Raw genomic sequence first — 22,605 nt, forward strand, 5'->3', positions numbered from 1 at the left:
CCGAAAAAATAATATCCTACCATAGTTAAGTGTATAGCAAATAGCCTAACCACCTCGGCGGTTATAACGGATCTCACGTAACTACAAAATCACAACTAATTGTATTTTGCGGAGTTTACGTTTTCTACACGAACATGGAAACAATATTTAGCATTGAGTTAATCATGTCAAGTGACCTAAAACATGTGATTACATCACAAAAGTTCCTGAGATGTCAGACACAGAACTCATTCAGAGGTTGTGTACAAGGCAAGCATTGCAGGCAGTGTACACCAACTTCAGTCAACTCGCGAAGATCCTGCGGGTCATCTCAACAAACACAGCTGACCCAGAGAGATTATTCTCTCAAATGAAGCCGATGTTGAATAAATGAGAGAGAATACATAATTCATTATGATTCGTCTTTATTTGGGAGTGGACTCTCACTCACTGTCCATCTAAAATTATCATCTCAGCCTGAATGATTTATTTAATAGGCACCACCGGCTGGTCTGTATTCTAGTGCTCCAGATATTTGTCCTAACTTTGTTCATTAATTATGAAAAATTCCAGACATGAGATCTCATTTCAAAGCTGTCTACATGTGGCTCAGAATACCCGGGAAGGGCCGTTTCAGGCCATCTGGGGGGTTTCCAAAACCCAAAATTTTCTTGTACGCTCCGCGCCAACCGATGGTGGCGCTCCGCTTAGATAGTCCTGCCGGCACTCAATCCACCCTGGGCAGAACCCTGATATATATATATATATATATATATATATATATATATATATATATATATATATATATATTTATATCTATTAGCAGATCAGCCACTAACCCAATCAAAACCAAAATCCAGGTTGTGGACTCCACCGGAAGGACGTAACCGCTATATTGACCTCTATATCAGCTCGGTTAGGTCACATCTCGACAAATTTATATGTTCCATTTCCGAGAATTAGATGCAATCTCGTCCTAACCTCAACAAATTGCAGCACATGGCACTCCAGACCGTGAAGAACAATACCGGCATTGTGGTGAAACCAGCTGACAAGGGAGGAGTCATTGTCATACAAGATCGCGACGACTACACTTCGGAGGCACAAGGCAACTATGCAACGACACTTTCTACCTGCAACTCAACTCAGACCCAACAGTAAACCATCACAACGAACTTAACCGCATTTTCTCAACCTTTCCTGAACGGCTCCGCCAAACCATCGAGCATCTCATACCCAAAGCTCCATCATCCGGTTGCTTCTATATGCTCCCTAAAATCCAAAATGAAGTCAATACCTGGATCCTCTGAATCGACCGCCACAATGCACATCAATGACAAAGAGATACCACCCGGACGCCCTATTGTTTCTGGTACAGGTACCCTCACTGAGGATATTTCTGGCTTCATCGATAGCCATCTACAACCACTGATGGGGAACATACCTAGTTTCGTCAAGGATACGACAGATTTTCTTCGGAAACTATCCATCGTACCCACCAGACTCCCGGCCCAAACCTCAGTGGTCACAATCGACGTATCTGCCCTATACACTAATATTCCACACGATGAGGGGGTGCAGGCATGCAAAAAATACTTATCTGATGGAAACCACCACAAGGAGTTCGCCCTACTTATAGACATAATCCTCAGACACAATGTGTTTGCGTTCATAGACAGATTATACATTCAGGCTAAGGGGACAGCCATGGGGATAAGAAAAGGCCCCAGCGTATGCTAATCTCTTTATGGCTGATTTTTAATTTAGATTTCTCGAAATTTCTACTCTTGTACCACTTTTGTACTTACATTACATTGACGATATCTTTGTTATTTGGTCTCATCGAGAACAGTCTCTCGATGCGTTTGTAGATAGCCTCAATCTGTTTTACCCTCCATTAAATTTACCATAGATAAATAAAAATCTCATGTTGCCTTTCTGGATACTCTGATCAATCTATCTTACGGTGGGATAACACATCTGTATATTCTAAAGCCACTGACTGTCACACATATCTCGACTTTCATAGTGTTCACCCATTTCATATATAAGGGGTCAATTGTCTTAAGCCAAATGCTTCGCTACAAACGCATCTGTTCTGATCCCCTACAGTCTCGTAGTCAATTAACCACCCTTATAAGTCACTTTCTTGATTGTAATTATACCTACAAATTATTGAAGAGAGCCCTTAATAAGGTCTGTTGAGTTCCCTGGGAGAAACTGCTTCAAAATCACACAGGGAGGTGAAAGAGCATCGTATTCCATTTGTCGTTACAAACAGCGATCAGGTCGATCCATTCATTAGACTGGTCAAAAATGAATGGAACACGCTGAACTTGGGTGACGATATGGGTGACATATTTATTAACCCCCCTGTAGTTGCCAGAAGACAACCTCCCAGCCTACGCAAAATCCTTGTTAGGGGTCGTTTACCCTCCACTGAAACTCCCCAACCCAAGGGGAATATTAAATGTGGTAATCCCCGGTGTAAGGCCTGTTATCACATGATCTCGGACAATAACATTCAGCTCTCTCCTTCAGGGGTGTGTTTACAGTCCATTCAATTGTGACACTCCTTTTGTGATATATCGTATCACTTGTGTTCTCTGTCCTGATATACAATACATTGGCCAAGCCCCCACTCCTCGTTTAAGACTTAATAATCACTAAAGCACTCTCAGACTCACCAAAACCAGTTTTCCAGTGGCTGAACATGTTAATCACTCTTTTTACACCTGAGCAATTTCGGATACCTGAGGGTGTCCGAAAAATGTGTGTAACATGTATATAGTTATATATTCTATTCTAAAAGGTATGTTGGATTTAAAGGTATAAAATGTTGTCCTTATCTTTTTCTTTTCTACTATATATATATATATATATATATATATATATATATATATATATATATTTATATATATATATATATCTATATCTATACATGTACATCTATATACATATATTTATATATATATATATATATATATATATATATATCTATTTCTATATATATTTATATATACATAAATATATATAAAGAGAGAGAGAGAGAGGTGGAGAGAGAGGAAATATGGAACTGTCAAAATAGACTGTCGCTGTAAGGGAAGTGTGAGGCGCACGCCTCTTTTGAAATTCTCGATCTGTCACTGGCTACCCTGTGTATATATAGGGATCAGCGCTGTACGGTAATGATATCACTGTTCCTCTTTCTCTTCCCGGGGTCTTGGCGTCCCCTTTTCTCCTGTATCTCTATTTCTTCTTTGTATTTCCTCTTTCTCCCTCTCCTCCTCCTCTTTTTTACCCCTTTTGCGTCTCTCTCTCTCTCTCTTTTCTCTCTTCTTTTTATTACCCGGGGCGCGCCCCCATCGCCCCCCTAGATACGCGCATGTAAATGGAATACTACTTTTTGGATCCGTTTCGGGAAGTTGTTCATGACAGTTATCACATAAGTCTATAATGAATGTAAGCTTTGTGTCTCCTTTAACTTTGTCGTTCGTATAATAATTGATTCATTTGGGTATAAATTGTCCATTGATACTGGAGTGGTGATGGGTGAAATCTGCTCCAGTATCATGTACATTCAAATATAACTATCGCTAGTTTTTAGGAGGGCACACACTCCTTCTTTGACACAGACAAATCATTTACAATACGGATTAATTGGTTTTACATTGATTCAACAATTGATCGACCGCAGAAGTACACTGTTGACCATTCGCATCAACCAACAACATAAAAGAAACACTTGCAAAAACATATTCCATATCATATCGAGAGAGTAAACATATACCATTGGCATCTTGTTTCATAGCGTGCTATCAATAAATATTGTTTTATTTCCTTTACACAAGAACACCATATACTATGACACAGACAAAATCAATGACAACACGACTAAATTGGTTTAAACTCAGCAATTCCTCGACAACAGAGGTACATTTGTGACCATTCCCTTCACCAATAACAGAAAAGAAACACTTGGAAAATATTCATCGCATGCTTTTAATCAATTTCGTTTAATTCGTTTAGAGAGGAACACCATATACTTCCACTCCACACAGGGTAAGGAGTTGCCTGTTTCCTGGCAGACGCACTGATACATGCGTCACAGTCTTGTCCAATGTAAACACAATGGGATTGTTAAGTAGTTCCTCGCGACCTATGGTACCTATGATTTCGTTCCTTAGCGGATCAGCTTCAGTGCCAGCTAAGACTTGAGCCCCAAGAAGTCTCTTACCTACAGATTCCGAAAATTAAATGACATCGATATTGATTCCAAATATGAGCATGATAGAAATTGCGAAACGTTTTCAAAATTCCTCTGCTTTGAGGGCAATTAAATGTTTAAAAGAGGCGGGAAAATGCATGTTTGTTGATAAAAACCGATGAACATTAGGAAGAATTGTGACATGCGCCATATACTGCAATGACGTATATTTATGTTACAAGTCAACATTTATAATAATGCGGCATTTATTGCGAACGATATTAATTGGTCATGTATCAATTAACTTTCTGTGCAACGCACCCGTTTCTGCTATTTGTGAACTTACCCAAATTTCCTTCAACACGGTTATATATGTGGATACTTCCCACTTGATAAGATGCACCAAGATCAACAGTCCACCATGGATTAGGTGCCCACACTGTCGTTTGAAAGAAAAGTGGTTATTATTGAAACCGTTCCATCAAAAATCAGACAATTTAGTGACGTAACAATGCACTAAACTTAAAATCGACAAAAAACAAAACATTTTAATAATTTGTGTTAAATTCAGTATCAAATTTGGCAGGTTATAATATTTGTTAACAAACTTAATACACATAACAAATATATTTTGTTTGCGAATACAGAGAAGCACACTCATAACAGTCACATATACCTTAACTCACCTTCCCCATGCCAACCCGTCCCTAACGTATCGCTTCTTATCAATGGGGCAAAATTAGTATTCTCCATTAACAGAGAAATGATTTATATGCCAACTGGTGCAACATTGTTGACATATTTACGGATTAGCATAAGTTCGACACACAGGAAAGGTGACATAAATCGTAAGGTACAGACAGCTCGGTATGTAATGACGACTAGAGTATATATGGAACTAGTTCGTTGATATGTAACTGGATTGACAAACATATTAGAATACTCTTAATAGGACCGACAACCGACTCCAAACTCTGCGGTGGTATATGTAACTACTAACATGTTCCTGTACAGCTTCGAGTTCTCCAATATCCGCTGGTGTTTCCGTTGACAGCATTTTCTGATTTCCCGTCTTGGTTGTATGTAGAGTGTTGTTTTGTTTTTTTTCCTTCGGCAACTGACAGATATAGTCAACAAATATAACAACGTTATTATTAAAGAGATCCTTGATATTATTCCTAACAAAATATGTTACTTTATATCTAACAAGATATGCTTCTCCTTACAAACAGTCTAACCACCCCACACAATGTGTTGTGGACTGACAAGAGGAGGTTCAGTGGTGAGGGGACGGGGTGAAACCCCCGGAGCTCGAGTTCAATCATTGAGCCCACTTAAATATGGCAGCTGTAATAATATATAATCATTTTCATAACGTATAGTACTTAACTTATTCACGAAAAGATATATGTGATATACCCGTGCCTGGGAACGACCCCATTGACCTCGACAATACATGCAGTTGGTGTATCAGTATTTCAATTGTAACATTAGTGAAAAGGTGTTGAGCTAGAAATTGGCTCTGAACGTGTCCTTGAGAACGTCTAGTTAATGTTAACCTAGTAGTCAAGTTATTTTATAGTGTCATACAATAAGAAACGGATATTTGGAAGTGAATAAAAGAGAATACACAAAACTGTTTGCCCATCAAACGGAATGTCGGATATCTTTGATGACTGTGTTAGCAGGCGTAGTAACATGAAAGACATTTCAGAGTGAAATATTTTAACGTTAGCAGCATATTCATACACATTGCGTTTGAACTTTTAAAAGTGGCCCAACAAAGAAAAAAAAAACAGAAGCAGTGGAGGAGTTAAACTATATCTTATGTACATGTTGCTTGATGACTAAAGAAACGTGAAATAGAAAATTGGTGCTACTTACCATCATGTGTACATAATGTCATTCTAGTCAATTGGCCATTGTCACACGTTTGTGCTGTAGAACCCGAACAAACAAAATATAGTGTTATATATATATATATATTTATATATTACATATATATATATATATATATATATATTACATATATATATAGCATATATATATAAAGTTTCATTAATCAAATGTCACACTTTTCGGGTGATATATTTTATACTTTCCATTCCACTGTCTATTCTTGCTGAAGAATGTCACAAGGGGATCAAAAATTCCAGCACATTTTATTTTACTGTACTCCTTATTTGTCAACTATGAATCACACCTTTTTCTCTACTGATGCTTTTTTTAGTAGGCTACACTTGGGTTTTCTTTACCATAAATATAATATGTTTTGATATTAGCATCCAAAATATACCTACAATTATCTCAATCTGTTTGAACAAAGGTCACTAATAATTTTACGACCAATATTCAACAGAAAAGTTTGCCAATATTTACCATTCAACCCAAAGCGATGGATACAGTATGTATGATTTTCTAGTTATCTATCACTACACACAATGTGTCGCTTATATATCCAACTTAACTAAATGAGACTTCATGACAATGACTTTCTTTTTCATATATTTAAACAAGCTAACCACAATAAAACTATTTATTCAACATATTCTATATATAACATCCTAATTGGACTCTTCTTTGTTACATAACATTAACAGCTTACCGGGTGTTCCGACAACCAGACAAAATAATATCACTGCCAACTTTCCGGTATTGATAAGATCCATCATCATCAGCTGCTTTTCCAAATTTCTAGGGACATAATATGTTGGTTAGAAGCAGTAATGTTGTTGCATTACTAATGCATGTCAAGAACCTCATTTTTCTAAGGAATACATAACATGATTCTAAGCAATTCTTTATACACTACACTACTACATCAAATATCTATAAAGAACAAACTATGAACCAGAAAAAAAAAATTGATACAAAAGTCTACACTATATAAACAGTAGTCTGGCAAAATTGGTTCCGATCGCCCGTGATTCCAAAGTTAGAAACGTCATTTTGGAAACTTTCCTAAGTGATACAATTTTGCTCCCATAATATTATTATAAAGGGATTTGTTTCAAAGTTGAATAACTCCAAAATGACGTGCATAGGAAGATTGCAATTTTCACGAGAAATAAAATAAAGAAAGGAATAGTGGATAACTAGGTTTAATAATGAGCAGTGTGAGATACTTAGTCGTACAAGGCTACATGTTGGAAATCAAGGAATAAGACTAACCACTAATCAACTCGAAATGCCATTGGAGTGACATGGAAGCACATGATAACGAGGAAACATGATCGAGACCAACAATACTAACATTCATGTTACGGTAATGATGATATTTCCTTATTCAAGCCTAGGTTATGGAACATTGATGACCGTGAGTTTGAAGTGAACCAAATTAAAGAGACCTTCACCGCTGTCGAAGTTGATGGAACGGGTTGACTATCGTTGTGTCAGTAGCATCATTTTCTCTCATAAATATATCATATAATATAGTGGATATAAATTAAAACATTTTTCCTAATCTTCCACTGTTACAGAATTACAGCAAATACTGGATTCTTTTTTTATGTAAACAGTGAAATAGTTGCAATGATGGGACTTGATTTTAGTATGAGGACACAAATTGGTTTGTCCTACCACCGCATGCCTCTCATAGCTCTTTGTAGTTTAAAATATGTATGATGGAGAGTAACTCAAGAATCTTCCCATGCATAATTTGTTACCAAGATGTTATATTCATAACCTACATCCCCACTCGAATAATGAATTGCAATTAACAAAGACTTGTCTGAGCTATGTCTTTGCAGTAGAATACGCGGTACTATGGCTTTGAAAGCTGTCTGGTGGGGAGTCAAATTTCTTGCCCGGGGGTCACATTCTTCCCGCATTTGCTCAAAACCATCCTTGTAAGGACTACCTTTAATTAGAATACATGTCACCCCACCCCTACCCTCGCTTCCATCCCCGAACTTGAGTAGCAAATCAACAACAAGTGTTTCAATTCAAATGACAAGCTAAACTCTCAAGATTTTCGATTACAATCGATCCTAAAGGTAGTTCTACTTTTTATTAACAATAACAAATCAAACTTAAATATACCTCAAAGTATACTTGCCCCTAATTTCAATTTTTGTTTAAACCGTTAACATAGAAAACGGGTTTCGTGTTTTAAGGTTAAGTTATAGATCCTGGAAACATAATCAATGACTATAGACAAAAAGAAAAGCAAGAATCAGTAGGAATGACGGAATGAGACATGATTATAAGGAGCAGGAAAGTCAGGGTCGTAACAAACTTAAGTCACTTAATAAATTAAAATAATACTGAGGCATATCTTACGGTGTGTGAATGTTACATAGCGTGTGCAGAATGACATACAATGCACAGAAAATAGTTGTAGATGACTTACCTTAATATGGTCAACAGGTATCTTCAAAAGCGACTGTCTGTCTGAAAAGTAACGGATGAGTGTCATTTTTATATGGTTTACGGCATCCCCTTCTTAGTCGTCTTGTCGCCACTTGTAAGAATAACACTGGTACCTTTCCTACTTGATAACAGAATTGTAGATAGTGAGGCATAAGATTATAACTTTTAATTAAATTGCCTGCGGAGGTGAAAACTAAGTTTCCACCTCCGCAGGCAATTTTCCTTGCGGTAAAACTCGATGCCAAATATGTCCCCATATTACCCCAGGCTCCGTGGTCAAGATTTCCAAAGGTGACTATAGTCTAAGACGCTATTCCCTCTCTGGTGATTCTTTTAATGTTATTTACATTTTCTAATGAGTACTTTGCAAAGAGGACAATTATGTAAGGGAAACAGGCTTCCGGTTCCGCTTACGTTTTAATAATCACAAAAAAAAATCTATTCGTGATAATTTGCAGGATTCTCAGTATTCGAACATTTCAATCTTCATAGTCAATCTCTCAAAAACCTAAAATGTATTTTAATTGCCTCGAACGTCAAATCAGCTTCTGAACGTAAACGTAAAGAAATCGATTGGATCTTTCGTATTAAGTCTCACATCACCGGCATCAGCAAAGACTTGGGACCCCTTAACAACTATCAGTTCTGCAAACATATGAAATCCGTTCTTTGCTCCTTAATCCGCTTCCTGTATATTTAGACATGGTTTATTTGGTTTTAATTCCATCAATCAACTTACACTTATCTAGCGTCATACTTTCATTGTGCTACATTTTGTACTTTTCATTCGGCTGCCAAGTATTGCTGACGAAGGTCCCAGGGGAACCGAAAGTTCCAATATATTTTCTAAACCTTTACTCCATATTTGTCAATTATGAGTCATATCTTATTTCTCTGTTTTTCTATAATAATAATAATAATAATAATGATACACACACACACACATATATATATATATTTAGAGGAAAGTCGGTTTACAGGACAGTGTGAATATTTTTATGTGGACGGTCCCAATAGCAACGTTATATACATTATACATAGAATGTTAATACGATTGTATATGCAAGGTACGAACAATGTGAACAGTTTAATACTGAAAGAAAATCCAGACCAAAAGTGTTAAAAAAAGGGCAATCCGCGGAGTTGCATAACTCATTTCCAGCACACTGAATACAGACATATACTACTGACAATACCCATGCAATTTACCCAATGTGACAAAAAAATATATGATATAAGCCTTTATAATGCACTTACTGTTTGCCCTAACAGTGTATATGTATGATACGCCAAATGGCACAATTGCACCCATGTTAGGTGTAAGAACCGGGTTTTTCACTATATCCTCATATTTTATTCAACTTGTTATGTTAGCCAAATATTAATCTCTCTTCCAGCAGTTTTCAACAAAGTTGTTCTTGTAAAAGTAATATCTTTTATTGTTTTGTTCACTTGCTTCATCTTCAGCTTAAGTAACTAATTAGTCTGATACTGGGGATACTCTATTTGAATACAGGAAAACTATTTTCGAATAGGTCAAAGAGGATTTGATGTCTATCACAAAACTTGCCACACTGTTAAGCCAGGAAACGGGGGATATGTGACATATTTGTTATCTCACATATAGTTCAAACCCTCTGTCTCACATTTTATAGATTGTGTGAATATAAGATGTACTTATTCATTGAACTTGCGTGGTATTAAGTTTTTTAGTTAAATGATATATTGGATACTTTACAAGGTCATCTTGCTTAATGTTCCAGGTTGATACTAGAAACAGTACTAGAAAAGTAAAATTATATTGAGATAAAATGAATCCACCCTAAATTAGTTGAATATCAAATAACAATACTCGATTAAGTTTTAAGCTGCTAAAATAACGTGTGATATTGCAATACACATTTTGTCTCAGTTCAAGTTGAAATAAAAAATAACGTCGCAAAGAAAATGAAATATGAAGAAAATTTTTTACTCTTGAGTGATTTTCTTTGTCATATTTACATGCATTTTTTAATTGGAGTGGTAATTAAAAAGTGCTCGTCATGTTTAACTTCCTACTTTCGAGTCATTTACGTTGTTATGGGGCTCAAAAAGTGTTTTTGTTAAGGTGCACTTGAGTTCAAATTGAAATGGACTGGGCCTTTAATGACGGGGAGTAGTAGAAGGACCGGTCACATACACGACCAATACTGATACTCGCAGGCAATCAATTTGGAGAAGAATGGTGGTATTTCCACGTATGCTACGATGCATATTACTCCTTTAGCAACTCATCTTTTGAATCGAAAATATTTTAGGGTCACTTATTATCACTGCCATACTGTTCAGTTTGGTTTATAGTGTGTCCGTCATTCATTCACTAATCCAATCGTGCAATACTAAAAGGAGACAAAGAACGTGCTTTGGACGCACTTTGTATGAAACTGTGAGGAATTGGTGATCAGCTGTACCCGCCAAGCACCATGTTAGTTTTTAATACACGCGTTTTTTAATTGGAGTGGCAATTAAGAAGTGATCTTGATGTCTAACTTGCTACTTTCGAATCATTTTCGTTGTTACGGGGCTCGAAAAAGGTTTTTATTTTAAAGTGCACTTGAGTTCAAACAATACAACAATAAAACAATAAAAGAACAGCCCCTGTAACGGAGAGCATACAAATATAGAAACAGTAAAATAGAATGTCAATAGGGAATGATAGCTTTATCTCTATACACATATAATGATGGCAACTTCTGAACATATATCACATATATGCATCGCGTTAATCCATGCAAATTTCAACTATAAATAAGAATAATGATATTACGAAACACCATCAGTTCTTAACATGCAATGTTAGATATACAGTACACTTGGAGTATCAGAATAATGTCCTTACGTAGAGCATTTGACACAAGACAGCTGAAACACTAGATCATTTAATTGATCACATCAAGAAGACTTAGAATATAATTAACATCAGAGCAATACTATTGCAGATAAGAATACGCGACCCAGGGGAAGAGCAGTTCGCCACAACCCTCAGATAACCGCATTAACAATGTCCTTAGTAATAACTCTCCTTAACGTAAATTCAAACTGACGGTGCCCACATGGTTCTACGAACCAGCCACTTAGCATTACACTAATAACTCGAATTCATTCACATGACCTACAATTGTAGTGAATAGTACATAAATACATTTTTAAGAGTGAACCACTTCAGTATAACCACTTCAGTTTTAATCAGGTTCCAGAAAAGACATTTGGCAGCCTCCAAATTAAATAAATACGTGTCGCAATGCTCAGGCGAATGCACACTATCACGCAATAAGTCTGCTTTCCGTGATGTTTGTTTTAGTAGTGAACACAGAAAGTACGCATGCTTTGCTAACTTGTACAATTCACCAGGTGTACTAGCGTTCAAGGTAATTACATAAAGATAATACCGAGCCCAAAGCAGGCTAATTTCAACTTGAAGCATACATATTAAAGGTAAAACAACGATTTGAAAAACTCTTAAAATAAACTATATGAAGCCCTAAGAACTTATCTTACCTAGGAAAAACAATTATCATGGAAACAGAACCCTGGGCCTAAATGAGTTTCTCCCACCCTATGAGGATTACGTGGTTCATATCCAGTTTACCAAATAGAGGCAGAGGAGCTCTGGGAAAAAAACACCTTGGGATGCAAAAGTAGACAAGACCCAGTCTACTACTGAATTTATAGGACAAATTATCATTTTATTTGAGTTTGTATCGTAATTCTAATTGTCCAGCAAGTATGAATAATTTGCAAACTACATACTTTTTCTTTTCTTTTTGTTACAAATATTCAATACTCGCACAGACTTTAATTAAGGTAAAATGTTTTTTTCCTCCATATATTATACATTATTATATTATTTAAGATTTGGCTTTCCCATTGGCGAGAAGTACTTGCAAATTGAAAACGGTGGCACAGTACTCAAGTGAATCTTTGAGAACATGTATATCGTAAAAAAGAAAGTGTTTTGATGCAATATATTAAACCACAGCCGATATACACAGAGCACACAGTAACTTTTATAAAGCTCTAAGTTTTGTACCAGATTTAACATGAATCGTGCCATAATTCGGTATGTTCTATTAGGATAAAAGCAAGAACTGACTCTATGTGTAATCCCAACAAATCCAGTTTGATGCATTTGTTGGGATTACACACATCCTCAGTTGTTAATGTAAACCTAATAGCACATGCTACCGATTTATCATATTTATCAGTACGATCCAGATTTACTGAGGTACAAAACTTTAAGATTTACAGTAGTTACTGTAATCTCTGGGTAATTCGGTTGAAAACCACTTTCTGCGAGGCTATTTGATGGGAAAGTTAACGTTACATGTTGCAGTTAAGTTTTCTGAGATGAACAACAATTGAATTGAATCGTTATATCAATTTATTGGGTAGGTTTCAATAATGACGTATGGCAATGGTATAGGCTTGCTGGAATGACAAAAGGTTACCAATCAATGATTTTACTGGCTTACATACTTGACTTTACTGACTTTACTTCGTGTGCCCGTTTTCTTTTATCTTAAAACGAACACTCGTAGGAGAGGGAAAGGGAAATGCAATAGAGGATAGATGATATTTGGGTAAAGTGTTTAGCATACGCTATTTCGTTTAAAATGTCAAAGTAATATTTGTTACCATCACTAGACGTATGGTGACATGCAAACTTTTGTGGCGTGGAGTGTTAATTTTGCAGTTTTCTTTGTTATTTTACACTCAACATGAACTGGACAGGTATACATTACTATACCCGCATGATGTAAGTATACGGTTTACTTTGGTTTCATTTTGCTGAATTTCCAGGTGGCGCCTGTCTTTCTTTCAAAGGGTTTATTTTAATTTTGTTTCATGAGCGTAAGTGTAATATTTCGTTTATCGTGATATATTGTCTTGCGAACCACATGTCTATACATATTTAATTATTTACCTGGCAATCGATATTAAACGAATGGATAAATAGGACGATGTGAGAGGAAATGAGCATCCAGCGAAGGAAGTAGTTGTATGTAGTGTGTGTTAGATGAAACTCTACACATATAGAAATAACATCCACCTACTAATTTTAACAATATTTGCAAAATACATTGCAAAGTGAGATTTAATTGATCGGTTCCATAATTGTTGAACCACCTGCCGTAAATTGTTTTGAGGTTACAGCTGGATACATATATATTAGATATATATATATATATATATATATATATATATATATATATATATATATATATATATATATATATATATATATATATATAAATAGTAGTGGTCCATACTGATAATATAAAAGATAAACAAGCGAATATTTTTAACAACGACATACTGCTATACTTCGGAGTGGTCACCACTCCATCGTCAGGCAATTGTACAAGATCAATTGAATACAAGGGCTAATATACATCCGAAGACGACAAAATTGATAAGCATGAGTGAATTTTTAAACTAGGAATGTTTAGGACAACCAGCAAATTTTTAGTGAATTTTTAAACTAGGAATGATTAGAACAACCAGCAATGAAAAGTAAATAGGGATTAGAATAGCTCCAACCCGTAGCTCGCTACGTTTCTATTTAAGTCAGCATTTAAGTCTTTTATTAGGAGACTCTCTTTAATCTTCCTCCTGAACCACTGGGATTCATTACCAATAGCGGCACAATGGTCAACAAAAGAAGGCAGATAATGTTTGTGCGCAGTACAATGAAGGTTAATAGCGCCTTTCTGACCACCAAAAGAGCTCATCATATGTTCTTTGAATCTATCCTTAAGCCATCTATTGGTTTCTCCGACATAACAGGAATCACAGTCTGGACAGTTTATCCTATATACAACATTGTTGGCATATATATATATATATATTAGAGAAAAGCAGAGAAATAAGATGTGACTCACAATTGACAAATAAGTAGTAGTGTTTTAGGGAATATATTGGAATTTCCCTCTGGAACCTTCGTTAGCAATACATGACAGTCGAATGAAAAGTACAACATGTAACACAATGAAAGTATGACGCTGTATAAGTGTAAGTTGCATTGAAAGAATGACAACCAAATAAACCACGACTCTACAGGAGGCGGATCAAGGAGCAAAGGACGAATTACATATGTTTTTAGAACCGAGAGTTATAAAGGGGTCCCAAGTCTTTGTTGAGGCTGATGATGTAAGACTCAATACAAAAGATCGAATCGTTTTTTTTACGTTTACAAAACTATCACGAATAGGGTAAAAAGGTGGGGGTGGTAAAATGCTAGCATGAGGGTGGGGGGGGGGGGATTGTAATTGGTAACCAACGGTATTCGTATTTTCTACTTACTTCCTCCATACTCCCTTACTCAGTTTTCACATCCGCAGGAAATTTCTGTTGCGGTAAACCTGGATGCCAAACATGCCCCCACACTACCCCACGCGCCGATGTCAAAACTCTGAATGGTGAATATGGTCTAAGGCCAACTTTCCCTCTCTTGTGATTTTGATGATGTTATTTACATATTCTACTGTGCACTTTGTATAGAGGGCAATTATTAAGGTGAGCAAGTACTCGGTTCCGCTTAAGTTTAATAATAACAACAAATCTAGTGTTGATAATTTTGCAGGATTCCCCGTGCCGAACATTTCAATCTTCTTTGCCAATATTTTCAAAAACTTAAAATGTATTTTAATTGCCTCGAACTTTAAATACGCTACTGAAGGGTAACGTAAATAAATCGATGGAAGTTTCGTATTAAGTCCCACATCAAACTCACATCTCACATCAAACTTTTAAGTTTTAAGGTAATGTTGTTAGTCTGTCTATGTCTTGCATGCAGCAGTCGCAACAAGAGAGATGTTCGCTTAGTGACACATTACGGTTTTGTTTCATTTTCTCCTTAGATTGAGCAAGAATTTGCATTTTGTATCCTTCAAAATTGAGCCAACTCTATCAACAAGTGGGAACAAAAATTAGTTCATACAGCCATAAGCTAACTTAGAGAGAGGTCCTGGGAATGCACAACACAAAACTGGAGGACTTGAAAGAGGGTTAGTCTAAAAACACAAAACATGCAGATATGCTGCAGTTTCATGGCAAATGTTGTTTAATGGTCGATCAATTTATGTTCTCATGACCTTTATAGTTGAGTGTAAATGTATTGTAATATTGACTATAACATATTTACAACTACATAGTGAAATATAGTTCATACACTTGAATAGTAGCAGTCACTCATTAGTGGTCACAAATATAAAGGTGGAGAGGCTTTTATTTGTTCGTTTATTTATTTTTTGTCACAACATATACACATCAATTGTAGCGAATACAGAGAGTTATGGAATTTGAAAGGAAGTGTATCAACAACAAAAAACCCATATGGGTTATCTAGAGAAACACACCCTGTATATAGCCTACACAAATAGCTAACAAAAAATAATTAAGGAAAGAACTAAGAAAAAGAGAAGAAAAGAAGAGAAAGAAGTAGAAAAAAAAGAGGAACCTCAATATCATTATAAGTTGAGGTTAAATCTCTATATTTTGCATTAAAACGAATTTGGGGAAGATTGTGACTTAATATTAAGCAGTAAGAATTCCATGTGATGCTTGTACGATGATGAAGGCTGTATTTTCCTACATTGTTGCAAATGCGATTAGGGCGTAGACATTATATGTGCCGTGAGTTATATTTGCGAATGGCACGGTTGTGAACAAGGATATTGTCGACTGCAGGTGGGACCTGTCCATGAATAGTTCTATATGCAATTGTGGCTAAATGTATTTTTATTAAATCCGGAAGCTTGTTGATTGTCTAGAAAAAAGCTTTTAAACATATTATAAATGGTTAATGCATGTATTCCACGGTGGTTATACGTTTCAGGGCACTCTCAGTCTGTATCACGCTCGCTCCAGGGCAATGCTTCTATCATTACCCGGGAAGTGCAAATACCAAGACGGTGGAAACCTTTAATCAGTCTGTTTCTCTGTACACCTGTCTATGGACACCATTGTGTGATGAAATTGTATCACGTCTCTTACATCGATATCAAAATGGTTTAAAAATGGTAGAGATGATCAATAAACATTTTACATGAATATGACAAGGTTAATTTTAAAAAGATATTTAAATATGATTTAAACTTATTTTTTGCAGTCTGTAAGACACGTAACTGGCAATTTTGAAAATGGGGAAAATGAAAAGTTTGAATTGTTTTGAACTTCACAGGAGAAACAGAGAATATGGTGTTTTCCCTGATACCAACATCTTCAGAAGTGGAAAAAAATGATAGAAAGGGTTACAACTCAGCTAATGAAACAGTAAATCAGCTTGGTGTCATCTTGAATTTATCATCTGTAATATCTTATATCTGCTTGGAAATATTCCCTTTGGCTATGTTTTACACCTCACTATTCCATATTTCAAATTAATAAAAAAAAACTCATTGGTTACATTATCAAAACTAAAATGCACTCTGCATTCTGTGTACCCTCATTTTGATCACTGGTATTTCATCTATTTAGGCAAAATCTTCTTTGTTAATGTTTTTTAAAGTTACAATGAATTCAGTACCTCAGTAGCAGAATAACTTGATTTTGGACTAAGAATATTGTTTAACAGTTGGGGGTACTTCTGCAGCAGATCTTTTGAAAACTCATTGGGTGATTTCTCACAAAAAAAGAAACAGCTTATATTTTAATAGTGATCTTGCTTAACCCTCTTTGACAGGAGACTTCAGTTTGTCTCACAGTTAGAAAACGACTGATACTGCATGATGAATGATAAAAAAACATTGTTTTAAGGTGGAATTGAAATTGAAAGTATTGCCTCCAAAATGATATTGAGATTGGCTAAATACAATCCTATGTCTCTACAACCTGCGTGATGACGTCTTAAAGTAAGGAATGTTTGAAAAATAAACACATGCAATATATTTCATTGTAAGTCAATTAAATTAAGCAGTTGTGATAAAGTGTAATTGTTTAGCTGGCAAAGGTACATTGCAGTAACATAAACACTCTGATCTATCATCCATCTATATATGTAGTTATGGATACTTTAATATTACTTTTATACAGTTAACATATCAGCTTATGCGCATTTGTGGTATTCCCTTCTAACAGGAACGGTTTACATTGCATACTTCTTCTTTTACTTAGGAGGTGTCTGACTTTTATGAATATATGAAGACTAACAACAACAAAAACACCAAAGCAATTACTTGTGTGCAGGGGAAGTCGGCTGACTCCATTTGAAACCTATATTATAATAAAACGCAATGCACTCCACAAGCCATCACTCGCGAAAGCAATTGATTTTTTCTTTAATTAAGGCCATGTATATTTTTGACATTGAGTACTAACCAATGTGTAAGACTACATGTCAGCTATTGCAGGTTGTTGTATATGACTTCACTGAGGAAATCATCCTATGTTCCATTTGAAATCTTCGGGCATTCATCGCATCAGACTCAAAGTAATATTCATGTTAATAAGCAAGCCTGTTATATTCACTATTATAGTGATATGGGCTTTATTTACCATACTTGTTGCCAAAAAACTATATATATAGACAATTATATATTTTAGTCATAATTAATATAAAATTGGTGATGCTACAGAGTGTCTAAAATTGAGACTACCACTCTGTTTCACATTAAATGTTGAGTAAAGCATAAACATTACTTGGAACGTGCTTGAATTGATATATTGTAAAATACTTTTGGTATAAAATTAGTGCATTAAAACATGTTCAATGTGTTAATTTGCGACTGTTGGCCAACGCTGCATATGTGATCTCCCTGTCTCAGTAGATGACGAGCCCACTGTCCCAAATCGTTTTCAAAATTGGAGCAAAATTCAGCAAGGTAACCCATAAAAATAATACAATAAAGAATAAGGAAGCACGATCTTCTCTCTGACACTCCGTAACGCCATTTCCCACATTTAAATAATATAAGGCCAGGTAAACGCTAAGCTTCATATGGGCTTTGAAATACATTTCGATGAACGAGTAATTCAACTTCGAAATTTTACGTGCATTAAATTTACTTCAAGAGAAGCAACCTTTTAAGCTGAAATTCTCGTGATCCGCAGCAGCGCTTGAAATACATTCCAGAGAACTAGAATTTGTGTTTCATAATAATGTGCTTTCATGCTGTAACGTTGATACCAGAAATCAGAAAAATGTATGTTATATTATGTTGTGTTATCTTGTGTTGTGCAATGTTGTGTTGTGCAATGTTGTGTTGTGCTGTGTTATGTTATGTCATGCAATGTCATGTCATGTCATGTTATGCTATGTTAAATAATAATGCTTCAGAGAGCTTGGCTTCTGGACCCTTACTGGCGCCCTCAGATACATTCCACAGAATGGATAAATTAAATTTCTTTAGCATTAGATATTATCATAGAATTTCGATAAAATATATTCTAAATCATCTCTTATTGTGGGTGAGTTTTCAATTTTGATTGTACAGTTAGAAAATGAACTTGGTGAGGTTATGAGGAAATTGCTTGTTATTAGTGGACTTCAGTAATTAAAGATGCAGTTCAAGAGATGTTTTGTTATCATAATAACGCGATAAGTTTATGGGAACCTTGCGAAGTTAACATCAACTTTAAATCTGTGTTTTTTTATTTCAAATCGAATGCTGCATAAGTGTAATGAGCTAGATTACCTGAAACTATATTGTCTACCGTATACTAATATACAAAGTGGACGTCTGAGTATGATAAAAATGCAAAAAGTAATGGTAGATTAATATCATATGGTCGTCCGATAACATCACCGTTACTCCACCTGTCTCTGCACTATCTTTTCCGGCCAATTTATGTATGTATTATACATTTGTTATAACTTAGACTTGTATTGTTCTGCGCTCTTGATGAGATTTGCGACTTCTGATTGATTCATTTTCCCGTAATGAAGGCAACGATGTGAGTACGAGACCATAGCTTATACAAACTGTCGGTGCGGTTGCAGCCCCATTGGGGGCGACCAAAGTCATATTTTGTTTAAGATTCCGGACCGTTTGATCTTCAGGCCGAATTTACATGTACATCGGTTGGGCTGCCAGGATAATTCCTTCAACATGATCCTACGAGTGAATTGAAGTAATTTGAAACATAAGCCGACTGGGTCTAGATTTTCGGTAGGACAGAATGAGAGCCCATTCTTCAAAGAAGAACGTTGGTGTTTACTCAGGGTCACAGTGGCAAGGTTTTCGATGTTGTTGTCTTTCTGTAGTATACTTTAGACGAACGTCGTCTAGAAAATGTCAGAAGATAACCGGATGACCGATTCTGTTTAAATGTTCAGTGTAAGATCCTCGTCAGTCAGTTTTCTAAGCTTAAAAATATTTTACTGTAAACATTCTATCAGTGTAGAATTTCGAATATATTACTAACAAAGGAAGACCGAGTAGATGCCGAATTTTTCACAGGGTGTATCTTTACAAGTATTCACTTGGACATATACATTAATTTCTTAAGGTACAGCTGTTTGGCTTAAGCAACATTTCAAGCAGCATGGCGTAGTGTATACAGGGCAAACAACAACTTATCCGTTTTGCGTGTGAAATAGGTAAAGAATAATGGGTTGACGGTATCCTTTCGGAATGTCAATTTGTTTACACTACGTAAGGAAGACAACTTGTGCTAGTGTGTTGTGTAGCTCTTCAAATACTCTTTTTTTCATGCAGTGTATGAGAATCCAATCGGTGACATCAAACCACTGGCTTGTTACTTTGTTCTCTATTGCACTACCTCATAAGGTGTAAAGTTGAATACACGTCAACTCGTTGAGTGGCGGTGCTTTTCGGCAGCTTTCCTTGAACCGGTTTATGTTGAATAGTCTGGTGTTGGCCTGAAAAATAAATTAATTGCTTTATAATAGTAAATGTAATAGTAACAGTATACTTTCAGTGAATGAGCATGCTTAAACTGTTTTCTCGCAGTTATGTGTAATAAATAAAGATACACACATTGCAGTCGCTGCTGACGTAGGTTGGAAAATATTAGAAACTTGTGGATGCTTGTGATACATTCGCTGTTTCCATTATCACGTACACCACTTAACACAAACTGTATTACCATCAAGGGTACTTTCCAGTTTTGTAGAACAAATGGATCCGGTGCCATTGTTATATTTCATTCGGACTTGAACTGGAAATGTTTTCTACAAGGTCAGTTAAAACTTAGACATTTATACTTACGCTATATTAAAATATATAGGCTCCTTCCAAGTTCCACTTTTGAGCTCCAAGAATTTTTCGTCCCTCACTCCATCCCCAGAAAGAATTCTTGAAACTGCAAAATAAATGCATCGAGATCAATCTGAGATTTTATTCTACATGGCTGCTTTCAATAACTCAGAAAGTTAAAATCACTTGTGTGAAAATTGGGATCATATCACTTATACATTACATAAGAGAGCAATACCAATGCTTGAAGAAAAGGATGAAAAGCCAGGCAAATAAGCAATCATTATTCCTGTCGCAAATGATAAAACTCGCTGCAGATCTGCAGCTTTGGTTTCCTTTGAGTTTGAAAATGAGTTGTATTAGCACTTAGAGTTAAGATATATCAACACCTACAGCAGGAGAAAAGTTTATGCTTAAATACAGCAAATTCCGGGAGTAAATTTGGGATGACTTTGTAAAGTGTATGTAACAACCTAATGATGAAACGGTTTCAGCTTTCCCAAGTAAACGTCTAGATTGTATATATTGTTACATATTTCAAACAATATAGGATACACACGTGTTCCAGCCATTTACCTTTAGACATACAAAAAATGATTGCATCATTGTCGTATGAGGTGATGGCAAAGGCAGTACAATTGTTTACAAATTATATTATTTTGCTCTTCAAAACTAAGCCGCAATGTTATTGAATACTTCGCCCACTCTCGGCATTCACTACTCTCGGATCACAAGAATTAATAGTTTGCAATGTGCTCTTTTGCCTTTATTGTAATAGCAAACACATTGTAGCACAAGAAAACATACAATTAACGTCTGATAATTGTAAAAATGTACTTACTCTTTATATGTTTCAAATGTTCTGCGTCTTGGTATTTGGAACCAACCATTTCAGGAACATTGCATCTTACAAATATAATAATGAATGAGAATAACAATCTCTGTAAATGGGATCGTGTTTACCGGATATTCAAAATACCAATAAAGTCATGATACATCATCTGGCTACTGTGTACATGTGGTTGTAATGGGACTGCAATTACAATAATCATTACTTTAATCGGTTGTTGTGTTATTCCAGTGGCAGCTGATATTGCTAATATTTGAAATATGTAAATGTTCTACTCTGTAAGCTAAAAATCCCATATCCAGATTTCGTTCTAAACGCTAGTTTGAGTTGTTTGAATGTCGGCCTTTTTTCGGAGAAACCAAGGCTTCCTTCCTCTATTAAGTCAATCATAGGAGGTGGTCTGCTCAAGTGTAATCAAGGCAATACAATCCAAAAACTTCACCTTTTTAGTTATTTGGTTAATGTTTTTAATGTTTCCTTGAAATGTATGCATTTAGAAATGTTTGCTTAGTGGCAGATGTTATTATCATTTATAATTCCAACACTATGCAACTGCTTTGTAAGAATATATGTTTCTCATTGTGAAAAGGTTTTATATTACAGGGAGTAACACAAAATTATATCAATATCACTGATGACATTGCTATATTTGATGTAGCTAAATACATTAATCAAAGAGCTTCAAGTTTTACTTCAACGATACAAACACTAATAGAATGTTCTTTTAATCCAGGCTGGTTGAAATTTAAATTGAACGATTAACACGCATAAGGAGTGTCCCTTTTAGCAATAATGATTATTAAGTAAGTACTAAGTCCTCAAATAAATACCGAATCTGAGCTTTGACATTTGTTTTCGCCCACAGTACGATAATCATTAGTAAGTCCTCTTTTTGTTCCAGATTGATGTCATATAACTCGATGATGTCAATCTCAGGCAACTTCAGCTGAAGCAGAAAATTCAATGGGCAGTCTGCACCGAATGACATAGCTTCAAATTTT

General features: G+C 35.6%; 1 protein-coding gene across 1 annotated transcript; it reads right to left on the reverse strand.

Moving 5' to 3' along the window:
- Positions 1-3,878: 3,878 nt before the first annotated feature.
- Positions 3,879-8,581, reverse strand: LOC139976854 (fucolectin-1-like). Its single transcript, XM_071985687.1, has 6 exons — positions 8,538-8,581; positions 6,792-6,880; positions 6,071-6,124; positions 5,187-5,303; positions 4,533-4,625; positions 3,879-4,216 (listed from the first exon to the last, which is right to left on the reverse strand). Exons 2-6 carry the CDS (start codon positions 6,859-6,861, stop codon positions 4,005-4,007), a joined length of 546 nt encoding a protein of 181 aa, XP_071841788.1. The 5' UTR covers positions 6,862-6,880; positions 8,538-8,581; the 3' UTR covers positions 3,879-4,004.
- Between the last annotated feature and the right edge of the window lie 14,024 nt (positions 8,582-22,605).

Source organism: Apostichopus japonicus, chromosome 12, assembly GCF_037975245.1.
Source record: "Apostichopus japonicus isolate 1M-3 chromosome 12, ASM3797524v1, whole genome shotgun sequence".
In the NCBI taxonomy this organism is placed as follows: domain Eukaryota; kingdom Metazoa; phylum Echinodermata; class Holothuroidea; order Aspidochirotida; family Stichopodidae; genus Apostichopus; species Apostichopus japonicus.

Bases quoted from the DNA above. Each gene is read 5' to 3' on its own strand.
- LOC139976854 (XM_071985687.1), bottom strand. From the start codon at position 6,861: ATGATGATGGATCTTATCAATACCGGAAAGTTGGCAGTGATATTATTT. The intron at 4,626-5,186 runs GTTAGTAGTTAC...TTCAAACGACAG, and splicing joins TCGAAGCTGTACAGGAACAT to TGTGGGCACCTAATCCATGG. The intron at 4,217-4,532 runs GTAAGTTCACAA...CGGAATCTGTAG, and splicing joins CCGTGTTGAAGGAAATTTGG to GTAAGAGACTTCTTGGGGCT.